General features: G+C 38.6%; 1 protein-coding gene and 1 long non-coding RNA gene across 5 annotated transcripts in view; one reads left to right on the top strand and one right to left on the bottom strand.

Annotated features, from left to right (window-relative positions):
- The window catches only part of LOC103900339, a 28,503-nt gene extending 26,997 nt beyond the window's left edge, over nt 1-1,506 (bottom strand). The window contains exons 1-2 of one of the 2 annotated variants that reach the window (XR_657666.2): nt 1,350-1,506; nt 1,178-1,267 (exon numbers count right to left, since the gene is read on the bottom strand). This is a non-coding gene — a long non-coding RNA (uncharacterized LOC103900339). The remainder of the gene's footprint in view (nt 1-1,177; nt 1,268-1,349) is intronic. The other variant, XR_657667.2, reaches the window with a different exon arrangement.
- A 445-nt stretch (nt 1,507-1,951) lies between these two features.
- The window catches only part of LRRC28 (leucine rich repeat containing 28), a 51,311-nt gene continuing 38,219 nt past the window's right edge, over nt 1,952-15,043 (top strand). For 2 of the 3 annotated variants that reach the window (XR_002086209.1, XM_019472518.1), the window contains exons 1-5: nt 1,952-2,025; nt 4,839-5,067; nt 9,663-9,703; nt 12,315-12,352; nt 13,108-13,245. Coding sequence is in view for 2 of the 3 variants with exons in the window: in XM_019472518.1 (XP_019328063.1) it covers nt 4,900-5,067; nt 9,663-9,703; nt 12,315-12,352; nt 13,108-13,245 (385 nt within the window). In the remaining variant the exon portion in view is untranslated. Of the gene's footprint in view, nt 2,026-2,607; nt 2,683-4,838; nt 5,068-9,662; nt 9,704-12,314; nt 12,353-13,107; nt 13,246-15,043 lie in introns of those variants that run through there. The other variant, XM_019472519.1, reaches the window with a different exon arrangement.

Genomic DNA, 15,043 nt, shown 5'->3' with positions numbered 1-15,043 from the left:
CCCAACCAAAAACATTACAACATATGTGTAAAGAAACAAAAACATTACAACATATGTGTAAAAAAACATATTAAGTATCCCGGCTCTATTAAGTATCCCGGCTCTGTTAAGAGCAGGTCTCCCAAGAAAAAAGCTTCATCTTTCCTGTCTGCACTTTAGTGGAAGAAGGCAGGAACACAGTTTCTGCCCTGATCAGTAACTTAGTATCCTGGAGAACATTTGGTTTGACACATCATTGAATTCCCTCTAGGAATGTGTTGCTGACTGTGCTCATATTCAGCTTCCACTTTGGTCTGAAGTATGCTTAACTTCTAATTTCTCAGATATTTATAATGTGGGACCAAAGCGACATTAAGAAGTGTGATGTAATTGCTGTTTTTAAAACTGTGGTGGTATACAAGCAGGCCACTTCCTGGAATTTAACATCCAGCTGAGAAAAACAGACAAGTACTATCAACCACAGTAAGAAATAATGTGTGCAGTATGATATGATAAATATGGAGGATGTTAAATTTTGAAGGGTAAATTATTTCATCTCAAATTATTTGAACAAAATCCAATCTATTTATCTGAAAAAACAACTCCAAAAAGACTGCAAGTGGCAAGTTAGACTGAGCAAGTATACTTGTCAAAATCGATTATTGCCTTTCAAGTGTAGGAAAATGACAAATGAGCAATTAAGGGTTGCTATTCTTTATTTAGAACTGAAAAAGAGAGAAATGAGTCTGCAAGAAAAAATCTTAAGCTTTTTCTGCATGTTGCTTTGCTTCAAGTGAAAGTTCTGTGAATATATAGGAGAGCAGAAATGCCTTCTGCAAGGTGTTCATCTTCTACATTCCGCTTCTTGGTTCCCCTGCAGACCTGCTATGTGAATCTTGTCAAGACAAGTTTATGTTAATTAGTCTGTGGGAACTAGAAAGAGGATTTCTGCAGCTGGGATTCCCTTTTTAGGCAGCTGGTAGGGCTAATTGTCAGCAAAGAAGAACTTTTAATACCCAGTAATGTTAAATATTCTGAGTATGATGGAATTCGCTGTTATTAGATTACTGACAACACAAACAAGACTTTCCCTAGGATAGGATTTATGCATTGGGTCATCTCACTATGTGTGAATACATGTAAAATCAAAATCAGGTGAACAGCACATAGACAAATTGAGCTTCCATAATTCCCTTACCTGTTTCAACAGGCCAACTATTACGGGTAAAAATGGTCATGATGGGGGGGTTGGGGGTGTAGGCAGGATTGCCTAAGGGTCTCCAGTCTGCTGTTAACAAAGAAATAAAAGATAGCGTTAGTTGCACCAAAATTTGGCTGGGAAGATGCTCTCTGGCCACCACAACTTTTACCTGCAAATGACATTCTTCTTCAAAAGCTGTTAAGCAGGGATAACTGTTGCTTACAACGGGAACTGTGTTAACACCTGGGAAGGCAAGTTAGCCTACGTACTGCCGCAAGGAGACCCACTGGGAGGGAAGGACGCTCCCTGTCCCCACCACCAGCCAGACCTTCACAATCGCCCCTTGGACACAGCAGGAGGCGGACGAGGCGCTGAGGTGGGGCGCACTCCCATTGGCTGACACGGAAGGGGACGTAAGTCTGGGAGAGAGGGGAACTTGTGATTGGATGGTGGGCGGTGGAATGCCTTGTGATTGGGTAAGAGGCGGGTGCGGGTGGTGAGGGGGCGGTGTTGTGGTGGGACTCGAGGTCGGGCGGTTGCTGCGGCTGGGCGGCGTCTCGCGAGAGTCGTGTGGTGGCAGCGGTCTCGCGCGGCTACGGCCCGCTCCGCCTCCGGGTGCTTGGGCTGGCGGCGGCGCTGAGCAGGGCAGAGGCGATCGCCGCCCCGGCGACACCCGTGCCGGTTAGTGCGTCGCGTCTCGCGAGAGTCGTGTCAGCGGTCTCGCGCGGCTACGGCCCGCCCCGGCTCCGGGTGATTGCGCGGTTTTTTTTTGCGTGCGGGTGCTTGGGCTGGCGGCGGCGCTGAGCAGGGCAGAGGCGATCGCCGCTCCGGCGACACCGGTGCCGGTGAGTGACTCTTCCTCCCGGCGGGAGGGCGAGCGGGACAGGGCGGATCGGGTTCTGGGCGCGCGTGTGTGGGTGCCTCCGCTGCTTTGCCCCCTGCTGTCTGCCCACTGGACCGCGCGGGCACGGCGCCTTCTCCGTGAGGGGGTGTGAGCCTTCGCCGTTTCCCCGGGCCGAGGCCCTTTCCTCCTTACTCCTCTCCGGCCCCCCTTCAGATGTGGGGGCGGCCTCCTGCCGCCTCCTCAGCCCTCCCAGGCCTCTGCCTGTGGCGCCCCGCTCCCCATCCGCACAGCCGGGACAGGCCGGTTCCCTCGCACCCACCCGTGACAGAGCGGCCTCCCCCAGGGCCCAAGGAGCAGCGAGCAGGGCGGCTCCGTGCAGCCCCACTTCATAGCCTTGTTCTCTTGTGCCCTGCGGTTCCTCCAAGTTTTCATCTGCCCGTGTGCGCTCTTTTCCCCCAGGCAGTCTCACTCGGCTGGAGGCGACCCGCAGGTCTGGGGGTCTCCTGAGCCCCCGGTGTCACCCCTTCACACGCCTTCGCCTAGCCTCTGCTCCCTGTCGTGTGCTCAGTGTGGGCTTATTTGTATCTTCTCCATCCTCTGTGAAACGGTGGTTTTCTCCCCTGAGTGACTTGACTCCTCACAGGGCCATCATCACTAGGTATTATCTGTCCTCATCCTCCCTTTTTACCTTCTTTAAAGACCGTGATTGTATCTGTTCCTTTTTGGTAGTGCTGTGTCTCATCTTTGGAAAAAAGATTACTTAGAGAGAAAAAGTTTGGCTGGTGGTGGAAGGGAGTAGGATGATTTTCCTTTGAAGTAAGAGCCAAAATAGAGTAGGTTATGACTGGACTTTGCATGTGTGGGCTTGCATGTCTGTGTATTCATGTGTGCCATGGCTAAATGTGGTCCAGTTGGTATATGGAGTCACAACTTGAAGAGAAGTCCACAAGTGCAGAATACCTAAAAAGCATCTCTGGACAAATTGGAAGGCTGTTGGATATTTATGTATGTGTTTTGTGACTTCATAGCTTTTCGTTTAAAAAAAATATTTCGGGGAAAGATGAACTTTCCTTTACCGATTCTTGATTGTATTGTGTATTCTTGTATTGTAGCAGTTGAGTGCTCAAATACGCTCCGACTATGCACATTAAAAATTCTAATGCTTTTCTTTGAATTATTTTATGCTGATCACAGAGGTGGAGTTTGGAATTGTAGTGGCTTAATTTCCTTTATTTGTTGAACTAAGGGAGCTTTAATGTCACTAGTGCCCAGGGCCAGCAGTGTGTGTATCCCATCTCCTTAAGATAGCTGATGAAAGCAACTGTTACAGCCATGGTGGTTCTCATACGAATACTGTTTAACCAAAGTTGGACTGATACTTTTAATCTTATATAGGATTCTCAACAGGGTAATCATTTGCTTGTAGAACTGATCTTAGCATAGCTTGAATTGGGGATAACTCAAGATTAGAAAAGGCGTGCAGGATGTTACACCGAAGTTGTGATTAGTAGTGCTTATGGGACTCTAAGAAAACAAATGCTGTATTCTTCCAGAAGGACATAGGTCACTGGTAGAAGCTGCTCATCTGCACATCAAGGAAATGACTGAAACTGATAAAGTAGTTTGACTTACATGTATGGTCCAGTTGTCAGTCTTCAGCCGGGTAAGGAGTTTTGTTTACAATGACTAGTGTATAATCAGATAGGATTCTTGGTCATAACTCAGTACCTTCACTTCCAATATCTGTTATGATTAGAAATCTCTCCTTCAGTAAAGGAATGAACATACTCATTCCTAGAAAATGTTATTGGTGAAAAGCAGTTACAATTCCGTGCCTTTCGTTAACGGACATTAATTTATACACACGAGTCTGTAGAAAACTGGTAACTTTAAATTAATAAATAGTCTGGATTTATTATGTTCTCCTGACTTCTGAGACAATTGAAAAGATGTAGCATTGCTGCTGTCATCTAAATCTAGACAACATAATGACTACAATTTTGGTTATACTTGAAAAACAAGCTGAATAAAATCTGCTTCCAGATATGAGTTAATTTTTAATTTGTCTTCATGCTTTTGTTTTCTGGGTTTGAAATTGTCAGTTAAAGCTTGACATTTAGTTCTTTCTGGTTTTATTTTTAGGAAAGAGAGCTGAAAATCTGCTCTCGCATTTAGCTCTTTATAAATTGTCTTGTTGTAGGTTTCAGATGTCTCATATATTAGTTTATTATTTTAAAATGCCCTAACTGGCTCTCCATCTCCAATATCGCTTCCAACTGATAAATTCTTCCAGTACTTTTATAGGGGAAAACTTAACAAACTTTCATTGCCTTTTGTCATTCTGAATTAAAAGCTACATGAAAGCATTTTAGTCATCTGAAGATAAGAAGTCGTCTAGTAAATTGTGCATTTTTCGTATGATTTGTGGATTCTTCTTTTAGCACACTTCACAGAACAGATGTAGGACATTAATAATGGTTAGTAGAGAGAGGTTTCTTTTTTTTTTTTCTTCTTGTGGTGGCAACAAAATTATCTGAAAGGTCCATGGAAAATGGATGAAAAAAAGCATTATGTATAGCTTGAGATCTTGTTATTGCTGGTCCGAAAACACACTAAAACTTCTCACAGAAAATAGTCAAAGATTTGCTTCTAACATATCTTATGGTGTGGATGTTCTGGATACTTTATGTATTAACTGGAACAAGTATGTTTAGATAAATTATCGGACAATATGTAATAACTAACTCTTTCTGCAAAAGAATGCATGGCATACACCTTGACAATGTTTTGGTTTTTTCTTTTTTTGTCTCCTAGAAATGGGTCTGCTTTCAGAAGATGCAATGCACTAGATGTGGTGCTTGGAACAGGATTAGTCATGGCATCAGAACTATGTAAAACAATCTCTGAGGCAAAGCTGGAAAGGCACAAGAACTTGTTCTTAAATTACCGAAATCTCCATCACTTTCCTTTGGAGTTACTGAAAGATGAGGGGCTGCAGTACTTGGAGAGACTTTATATGAAAAGAAATTCCCTGACCACATTGGTACGACAACCTCTTTATTGTAATGTTTACTGTCTGTATGTTCAGGAATTCTGATTTTTGGAACAGAAAAACCAAGATAATTTAAAAGAATAATAATCTTATAGCAAATCTGATCCTGAATGATGTCATCCATTGTGAAATATGAGTATTTGGTTGTATTATGTTTGAACTTGCATAGGTATTGTAGAGTATAATAAATGAAAGTTTATGACATTTTATGGTTACCGTTTTGAAGCTCTGCTGGGGGTTTTCTCGTGAGGTTTGTTTGGGTTTTTTTTTAACTGCTGTAAATTTTGCTCATGTCAGTGGTCAGGCCTTTCTACTGTTAGGTGATACTATGCAGTCTAATCTACATTCCTTCATTAGGCTAAACAACTTTTACCTTGGTGTGTGTCTTGTTTTAAAGGCTTCGTCAATCCCAGGGTCTAATTCAAAGCTTGCTGTTAAGGTATCAGCGAAAACTTGTGTCTACGGGCTGCTGTTGATGGGAGAACAAACAGTTAATTTCAGGGTTGTGGGATTTTCTGTTGTGGTTTCTTCTTGTTTTGTTGTTTTTCTCTGAACTGAACAAATTCTTACCCTGGATGAATGTTGTGACCTCAGAATTCAGTGTGGGGTAGTTAAACAACTGTGTGACATATTGTGAGTTGGTAAGACTCTACAGAGCGTCAAAACTTGCCACTGTCAGTAGGCTCAAGTCTCCAAGTAATTAAGGTTTGTGGGTTTTTGTTGGTGGGTTTTTGTTGTCTTTTTTTTTTTTTCTTGGGGTCTTCTATGGTATGATAGGTAAAATAATAGCCAGGGTAGAGGAGCTTGAGGGCCTGACTACTTAAAACTCACCAAAATTACATGTTTTTCAGTGCTTCCTAGAAAAAGTCCAGTACTCCAGTTTAAGGAATAGTGTTTAAAGCTTTGACAATGATACATTAGAATTCCTTAATAAAAGCTTTACTTCTTGGGCCAAAAGCTGAAAAGGGTTCTGAAGATTTTACGCTTTTTCTTCATCTTGAATGAGTCACTTAAGTTTGCATGTACTGTAGAGAATTATTTTGGCACTTTTTGGTTTTGGGCAAGTCCTTTGCTTAATAATGTAATGGGAGAATAGGATTCATGGTTACAAATTAAAGCTGCTTTAAAAATTAACCAAATACTATAAACAGTTCTGCTTCGACACTTTGTGAAAAATCAGTGCTTATTTAGTGGTGTAAGGTTCATGAAGTTTGTACTGCTCAAAAGATGAAACAATAATAAGGAGAGTTTTGCATATCGCTTTTCTGCATGTATGTGTTAGAGCCTGGTTTTGTTTTTCTCAAAGCAATTATAAAATAGAAACCAAAACAAAGCCTCACAAGTAAGTTTAGTTCCATTTTCCTCTCAATATCTGTTAACATTACCAGCTAATGGATGTGTAATGTGGCATAAGAGTAATTACCCATGGTTACTGTCAACAGAAGATGTATTAAATGAGGGATGCAGCTCTTGCCCAACAGTTTGGTATTGTAATTGAGGCCTGGGATAAAGGAACTGAAATAATATGTAAAACGTAGATCATACCTAGGCAAAATGACTTGCAAACAGCGTGAAGTAGAGCATTAGGATTCAAAATGATCAGGATGACTTGCTCATAATATGACTCGGTGGAACCTCATTCAAATGCATAGCACTATAGCTAGGACCTAGGGAAAGAAAATTGGGTCTAATTCACTGAGCATCTGTTCAGCAGAATAGATGTTGGAAGTTGTAGTGGACCAAAATAGATCAAGTCAGCAGCATGTTACAAAAAAGGCAGATGTCTTTTTGGAACATAGAAAGTTTCACAATCTCTATTAAAATCAGAAGGGAATAATTATTGGATACTGTTAAAGCATAAGCTGGAGCAAAGATTGAGTCTGGGGTTTTCATACTTATGAACAACCTAGGTAAACTGCAAAGAACCTAGAAAGCGGCAACAGGGGATTTTTAGAGAACATGGCCTATGAGAGAAGGTTGAGAGATTTAGGTTAATTCCGCTTGCAAAAAGAGAAGACAGAGAAGAAAAGAAATAGAAGAGGAGTAATGGGGGAGAGCAGAAGTCATTGGTATTTTTACAAAGCAGTATTTTCATAATGAATTTTTTTTGCTGGTAGGACAAGTAATAGTCTCAATTTCAGTAAAGAAGTAGTAAGTTATTTACATGGGGGGGGCAGGGGAAGGAATCTCATCTGAGAATAGTTGAAAACAAATAGGTTATTGAAGGAAGCTGTATTCCTTTCACTGAGACTTTCTGAAGGAGAAAATGTACCAATTTCTTTGAGGGGTGATCCTGTCTGAGAAGAGTGATTTTCATGTCTCTTTCAGCCTTGTGCTCCTTTGATTCTATACAAGATGATGAGCATTAGCTCATGAATAAATACTTTAAATTGCATGTAGATTATTAGCAATCATCAAAACTAAATCTGTACCATGTTTCTTTAAAGTAAGGTGGTACTTTCGTCCTATTGGTTCATTCCTTCAGAGTTCTGAAAAATGTTGACTAAATCAGCTTTTGTTCTTCTTTGCTGTTCTAAAATTACTCTAGTCCTTGACAGATGGCTCCTATGAAAATGTCTGGAATAGTTATGCTGACAGAATTTACATATACCTTGACTAAGAATAATTTCATTTTTTGTCTTCATTGGCAAGATGGAAATAATAGAGGGCTATGACATAATGAATGGATCAAGAAGCTATATAGCACACCTGTATCTCAACATCAAGTCTTCCAACTTCTCATTTAATGTTTGACTGATAACATTAGCCTTCCAGTAATCCTATTTCCCCATCTATTAAAAGGAAACACACGTTTGCCTTGATGGCACTGTCAGAAGCATGATCTAGCCATATCAAAGAACAATTGTTCTTAATTTACTAACTCAGCATATGCAATGCTGAACCAAATCAGCAGGTTCACTTTTTGAAAAATGTCCAGTGGGTGTGAGGGCGAGGCAAGCTTCACTAAACTGGTGGCAGAATTGATGATTCATTTATCATCATTGTTTGTTGTCATGTCACCAGTAGAGACCAGAGTTAGTTTCATCTCTCAATTGATAGATCAGAATAGTTTTTTAATTTCATTGTAGGATGTTGTATTGACTCAGACCCATTGTTACTATGGTACTCAAGATGATAAGCAGAATTTCTATTATAGACTTGCTAAACTGTAAAGTTGTCTCTCGTCAGTTTAGCGCTCTTACAATATGAAGCAGTTAAAGCAGGAGTAAGAGGATAACTTTCATGTATAATGTGAAAATAGTTTGTGATTCAGGTTAGTATCCTTATTCTAATAAAGGGTGTAGGATGACAGTGAATTTGTTTTTTCACATTCCCTCTTCATTTTTTAAATTAAAGCTTGAATTTTTTGTGCTTGAGCATGTTGCAGCCTTTCCATGTTTTCCCGGTTTAAGCTGTTCTCTCTGACCAAATAAAATGCTGTGCCGAGAGAAGATAAATGTACTGTAGCAAACCTTCCAGTAGGTGGCAACAACTGATTAGTTATAGCCTGTTTCTTGGGTCTTGACGTCAACGGATTCATTTATTGAGCCATCATTTGCTGCTCCATAGTTAAAAACAAACTATTTTTTGTACTCAGATCTAGGATATGGCATGTTTGCCACTTAAGACTATTTTGACATTACTTTTTCAAGTTAGTGTATTTCTTCATAATAAATTTATAAACACAAAGTTAAGTATTTTAGATAATAATATACCTTAAATTTATATGACAGTGAAAATTGCTAGGGTTTTTTTAACAGGAAATTGACTGTGTGATTGAGCTGATCTTAAAATTTATTTGTTTCTGCATATGTGTATTGTAAAAACTTTTTTTCAATAAAACATATCTATGTTTAAAATAGGTTTCTTAAGCAATAAAGCTGTCTTAACCATACTCAAGTTATTCAAGGTTACCAACATGACATGTAAAACTTGTGAAGCTGATTTTGTGGTATATATTCATGGTTATAAACGTCATTAAGAAACAGAATTGCAGCTAGGGAACAGTTAGCAGTTAGAAAATAATATGCATGTTAATTTGTAAATATGGAAATCTAGTTTGATGGATTCAGCACTTCTGGCTTGGTGGTAATTGATTAAGCTACACAAAGTTTGTAGGTCATTTCCCAATTTACCAGCATTACAAAATAAAATACATTATGGTTAGACATCTTGTATAGTTCTTGTTCTGCTTTAAGTCTGTAAAGGCTGCAGCTTTTTAGCAGTCTCTTGGCTTCAGCTAACTCAATTATTTTAATTTATTTTTGAAACTAAGGTTTTTGGTAATCCATCTTTTCAGCCTCAGAAGTCTGTTTACCATTTAGTTGAGGACGCGTTAATGTCGCTTCTAGGCTGTAGTTCTGTTTCAGTAGTGAATTGCTCACCCTTGATATATCCCAGATTGCACTGATGGAGAACGTGCGGGGATGTGGAAATAGGGTATTGCATACAAGCTCCTTGTTGCCGTTTTTTCTGTGACTAGCTGCTGACATGTTTTAGTATGGATATTAAAATGAGTTGGGTACACAATATGTGTGTGTCTGCTTTTTGTTTTGAAACCTAAAAAATCTCTAACTCTTTTTCAGCCAGAAAACCTTGCACAGAAGCTTCCAAACCTCGTGGAATTGTGAGTTTGTGTAGGAGTTCTAATATATTTTTATTATGCTGATCCATCTTACCTTAAAATAATTCTAGAATGTATTGCTTGCACATAACCTACCTCTTAAGTGTGAAAGTTTTTCTTGGAGGTCAAGAAAGGGTTATTTTTTGTTGGGTTTTTCTCCTTTTTTTTTAAAAAGGAGATATTTTGTCCCATGTTAATCTTTTCTATAATTTCTTGTTTATTGTATAACAATAAACAATTTTGTATAACAAAATATACAACAGCCTACACTGCTAAGGGAAAAATACTTATCCCCCAACTCCTGTGTAGACTGTTGCCACCCTGATACAGCACTGGAACCTCCAAATGCAATGGTCAGATGGTTGTGACAGCCAGAGTAACAGGCTACTGCTTCCAGCCCATCCCTAGTTGCTCATTTCCAGCCCAGCTACCAGGGGTATTATGAGCTCAGTCTTGCTGATTGTAGTACTAAGTTTTTTTGGAACCAAGTCACGGATTGTCAAATAGGAGCAGGAATGAGCAAGTAGGGGTAGTAACTATTTAATGATGATTGCTGTAGGCAGAGTAGTTTATCTAATCTTGTCCAAAGAATGGATGTCACATGAACTGTATTATTTTGGCACTTAAACTGTAAGCCCCTGAGTCAATGTCTTCTTCCCTCCCATTTTCTTCTTGTAAGGTTATGATTTTCTTGTATGGTAGGCTTGGCGGAGGGGGTGTTAAAAGGGACATCCTCTTTTCCCCTTATAATTCATTTGGCTCACTGTCAGTTGAGTTAACTGATGGACCATTGATTCTGTTCATTTAATGGAAAGCTCTAAACAGGAGGAGGTGTATATTGGAGTAGTCTAATGCATTCAGCTGTCTGATGTTGTCATCTTAATTTGGCCCTTGAAACCACACCTTTCTGGTACACGCGACCACAGTATAATTGAACTGTTTTGTAGGTCACTGCAGTCTCGGACTTGCTTAAGAGACAATCTTGTCTTATCATGCCTGAGTCTTGAGAGTATGTTTATGCTCTGAAGCAGTAAAATAAATATTTTTGTATTTGTTATACTTAGTATTTAATGATTTGCCATGGGGCATCAGGAAATCTCCATGTTATCTGATGGTGCCTTTAGGAAAACCTGTATAAATTACAGCTTAAAATAATCTCTTGGAAACACTGAATTGTAGGAGTCAAACCTAATTATTTGGGGTTCAGCAAGCTTAGTTGTACCACCATTATCCCACACATTCTTCTGGTCTAGAGAGAACTGCAGTGGGCCTGTGGTTTGTGTAGCTCTAACAGTACAAGTCAATTTTTGATCAGACAGTTAAGAGATGTTTTGTTGACAGAGGAGAGACCACAAAATAAAGATTTATTTAAAGAACAATTTGTTACAGTAGCTTTAAACTTTGAAAGACAAACTTAACTGATTTTCATTTTCCTGAAAGTTATATCCTTGGCAATTTCACTACATATTTTTAAAAACTTCACTGTTATCTGTGTTTCTTTGTATATCGTGTCCCTCATGCTGGGATACTAGGTGTAGATCCTCATAATATACATCTTTTTAGCTTGAGTGAAATAGTTCACAGGTATTTTCCAGGAGCTGCAGCTGAAATGAGTAGGAGAATTCTCATCCTGAGGTATATATAAGGATTACTACAAACATATCTGCTATCCTCATGTTTGTTACATTTTTCATAAACTTTAAATGTCTGCGATTTTTAAAGAAAAAGAGAAGGCTCAGATGCTCTATAGAGTTGAAATGTTCATATGTCTTTTTCCTTTTTCTGCCTCTATCTCACCGAAAAGACAGGCTCCTACTTTTGGAAATGCTGTTTGAATAGAGTGGAAAAAAAAATGTTGTGCAAATAATTTCCGTATGTGCCTAAGCAATTGGACATTGAGTACTCAGTATACCTTTACAATTAGATGTCAATATCTGAAAATTTTGTTAATCTAAGAACAGTTTTTATGTTACTAGTAGTACTGGAAGTGTTCCAGCAGAGGGTGCTGAAGATTCTTGGTGAGCGATCTGGCCACCCTCACTACCTACCTAAATGACCATGTGTAAGATTGGGTTTTTCTTTTGAAAAATGTACTCCAGGTTTGAAAAACCCACTTGCAGTGAGTGGATCATGTGCTTGTTTCTTCAGTCAGTAAAGGTGCAAGAGTTTAGGTGCAGGGGAAAATGTTCGTAATTGTGTAACTTGTGTGGGTTTGGGCTTTTTTCTTTTCTTGCCCAGCATTTAGTGTGGAATAACCTGATGATCAAATATGGTTCATTCTGGTTATTCTATCTGCTTTCTTCTTTTTCCTTTTTGTTTCCTCTTATGACTCTCAAAACTAAAGCCCATTATTATTGTAACTGTGAATGTTTTGTTTTAAATAATTGTACGTCATTCTCTTTTATTTTTATGTTAATCATTTAATAGTCTAAGTGAAACTTAAGTACCTATCCATTGCCAGTTTATACAGTTTCCACAGCTTTTGTGGTCATAGAGAGGAATGGCTTTGAGGGTGCTCTTTCAGTCTGAAATTGGATATTTTGCAAACTGATTATGTAGCAGAAGTCCTTGAGGGTAACAGGTGGTGTCCTCTGCTTTTTTCTCCTCCCCCCAGGTACCTTCATTCAAATAACATAGTTGTTGTACCTGAAGGTAAGTAATCTACCAGCTCACAATAAGTGGCAGGAATCATAAAATATTCATTTTTCTTCTTTGAAGAGACCTATTTTTTCCTTTATTTTCCCATAAAACATTAAAGATTTTCATACAAAATATACAAGCGTAGCTCTTAGTCGATAATATCTTTGTTTATGCTATGTTAAATTCTTTTAATGAATTCTCAAATGCACCTAAATGCTGTTTGCTTCAGTTCTAATTGCAGAAAGCAAAAAGACTAAATGGCACTCATCTACAGAAACAAAAATCTGGAGTGTCTACTGCTTTCAGCCAGTTACCACACAGAATACTCTGCTGGTTTAGATCATGACAGATTTGAAACCTAAATTATCAAGAACTTGTACTAGTTTCTTTTCCTTGTCTTTGTAGAGTTATGTGCCTAACTTCAGGAAAGTACTTTAAACTCTTTCTGAATATATAAATTGAATAGACACAAAGCAAAGGAATGGAAAAAGTTATGCTGGGGCAGAATCGTCTGAGGAGAATCTAGAAATGGGAGTATTCTCTACATCACTATTTTTCCTCCCTGTCTCACTGCCAGCAGTACTGTTTGTTAGATAGTTTGTGGAAATGCTTATCCATGTCATTCAGTTGTGAGACCAGCTTTCATACATCAAAATCTGCTCAGATATAGGTGTTGGGTACTGTGGCTTTTTATCCTCTCATAGTCCTATTAAGATTTTAACATTACTGTTGGGTCACATTCATGTTTTAATCTGTTCTCTCACAAGCCATTGGCTCCCTCGTTAAACTGCAGTTTCTGGACCTAAGTGATAATGCCCTCGAAATTGTGTGTCCAGAGATTGGCCGCCTGAGATCCTTACGTCATCTTCGCTTGGCTAACAATCAGCTGAAATACTTACCTGCAGGTAAGTACAAATGCGTGAGGGATTACAGCAGTGACAAATTCCATTTGAACTTAATTGGCATAGTGATCTGCTCTGGGTTTATTCATATCTTACAGTTGAAGCATGGTACAACTTGCATTTAAAGACTAGGCAGGGATTGCCATTGTATGTATTGTACTAAATATACTCTGTAGTTAGAAAAAAGCCACACTGTATGTGGCTTTAAGTCCTGAAAAATGCTTCTGAAGTGGGGAAAAAAATGTATTAACAGTCTTTTGCCATTGTATCAAGAAAACATTGAACTTCCTTGAGAAGACAGAAAATTCCAATGCCAACTGTCATTATGATAAAATGATGTTTCTTCCAATTTTCCTGTAGGATTCCAGTCCTTCCTTTCTTTACGCCCAACAGCCCCATTCATGTATTTTCTAAAAAGACAGATGTCTAGTAGGTTTGCCTATGGCAGTTCTACCTCACTATGACAGTAAATAACAAATGTTTGTCCTGCTAGTTTATAATAAAAAAGCAAAATTTATTCAAAGTAAATGTGACACAAAGTCAGAAAAAGTTGGCCGTAGGCAGATTTTGAATGATTTTTTTTGCCTTCTAAATACTTTGACAAGCAGACATAACTGATTATTCTTCTTCCATTGCCCTTATATTTTTCCAGAGAAGATGATGGTAATTTTTAAATTTTTTTTTAAATCTTTCTATGGCATATTTGCATCTTCGGATCTGCAGAGATTATAAAAAATTAAGGCCAGCATTTCAAAAAACTGGTCTAACTTAATCTAACAGGATTAGCTTTTGGCTCTAATTTTAACTAACTTCTCAGTGTGACCATCATGTGTTTGTCAGTTCGCGTTGCTTATTATCAAGAAATATATTGCAATTGCTCCTTGAAGTTTTGGGTGCAGAAATCTAGCTGTCCTTTCCTTGTACTTTTCTAGGCATAATAAGCTTAATAAGAATAAGTCAAAGGAAGCTTATGATTAGAAAGAAAAAAATGTATACGTCTATGTAAATGCTCTGGAATGAAATTACATAAACCTGTTAAACATTATGACCCAAGGCCAATAAAATTTCCATCTGTTTTCAGATGTCCTACATTCAAAAGAAAGGAGTGACTTGAGTGTGCTTTATGTTCCTCAAAGATAATTTACCTTATGGTGCTGTACCGTGAAAGAAAGACTTGTTCAAAGAAAAGTGACACATTTTCTGCAAAACTTCACACATTAACTTAAAAAGGTTCCAAAAAAGACTTTCAAAAGGATAATTTACATTACTGAAGAGCTGATTTTGAGTCTACCACATTTGATTAGGAATTGGTATCAGCTGCATAGGCATGCTGCATTTAATTTCTCCTGAAGTTTACAAAATTTGGTACTGAGCATTGTCCCTAAGCATGTTTAGTTTTGTGTGCATGAAAATTTTGCATCCTTAGAATAATACTACTGTTGCCTACTTTTGAACTGGAGAATCCAGTGGTGTCTGGTCTTTCTGGTTTTGCTGGTAGTGTACCATCAGTTTATACATATGGCATTACTGCTATCATTACCAATCCTGTCTGTTCACATGCTGTCACTATCAACATGACTGGGTGTCATACAACTTGAGTATTATCAGTCCGAGCAAGATTAATCTTTCACTTACACTGGAGAGTTTGCCCACTGGAGAGTTAATCTACTGCATTGAGTGTTTCCTAAACATAACATTTCCTGAAGAGGGCTTCCAAGCATAGTTTCACAGTTTTTCTTTGTAAAATTGCAAAGATTTCAAAGATGACTTTGTAACAAAATCTTTGAGTTTGAAAATAACA

The sequence above is a fragment of the Aptenodytes forsteri genome, unplaced genomic scaffold (assembly GCF_000699145.1).
Source record: "Aptenodytes forsteri isolate BGI_AS27 unplaced genomic scaffold, ASM69914v1 Scaffold564, whole genome shotgun sequence".
NCBI classification, from domain to species: Eukaryota; Metazoa; Chordata; class Aves; order Sphenisciformes; family Spheniscidae; genus Aptenodytes; species Aptenodytes forsteri.
Note: the sequence above shows the minus strand (reverse complement) of the source record. Positions and strands in the feature narration are given on the sequence as shown.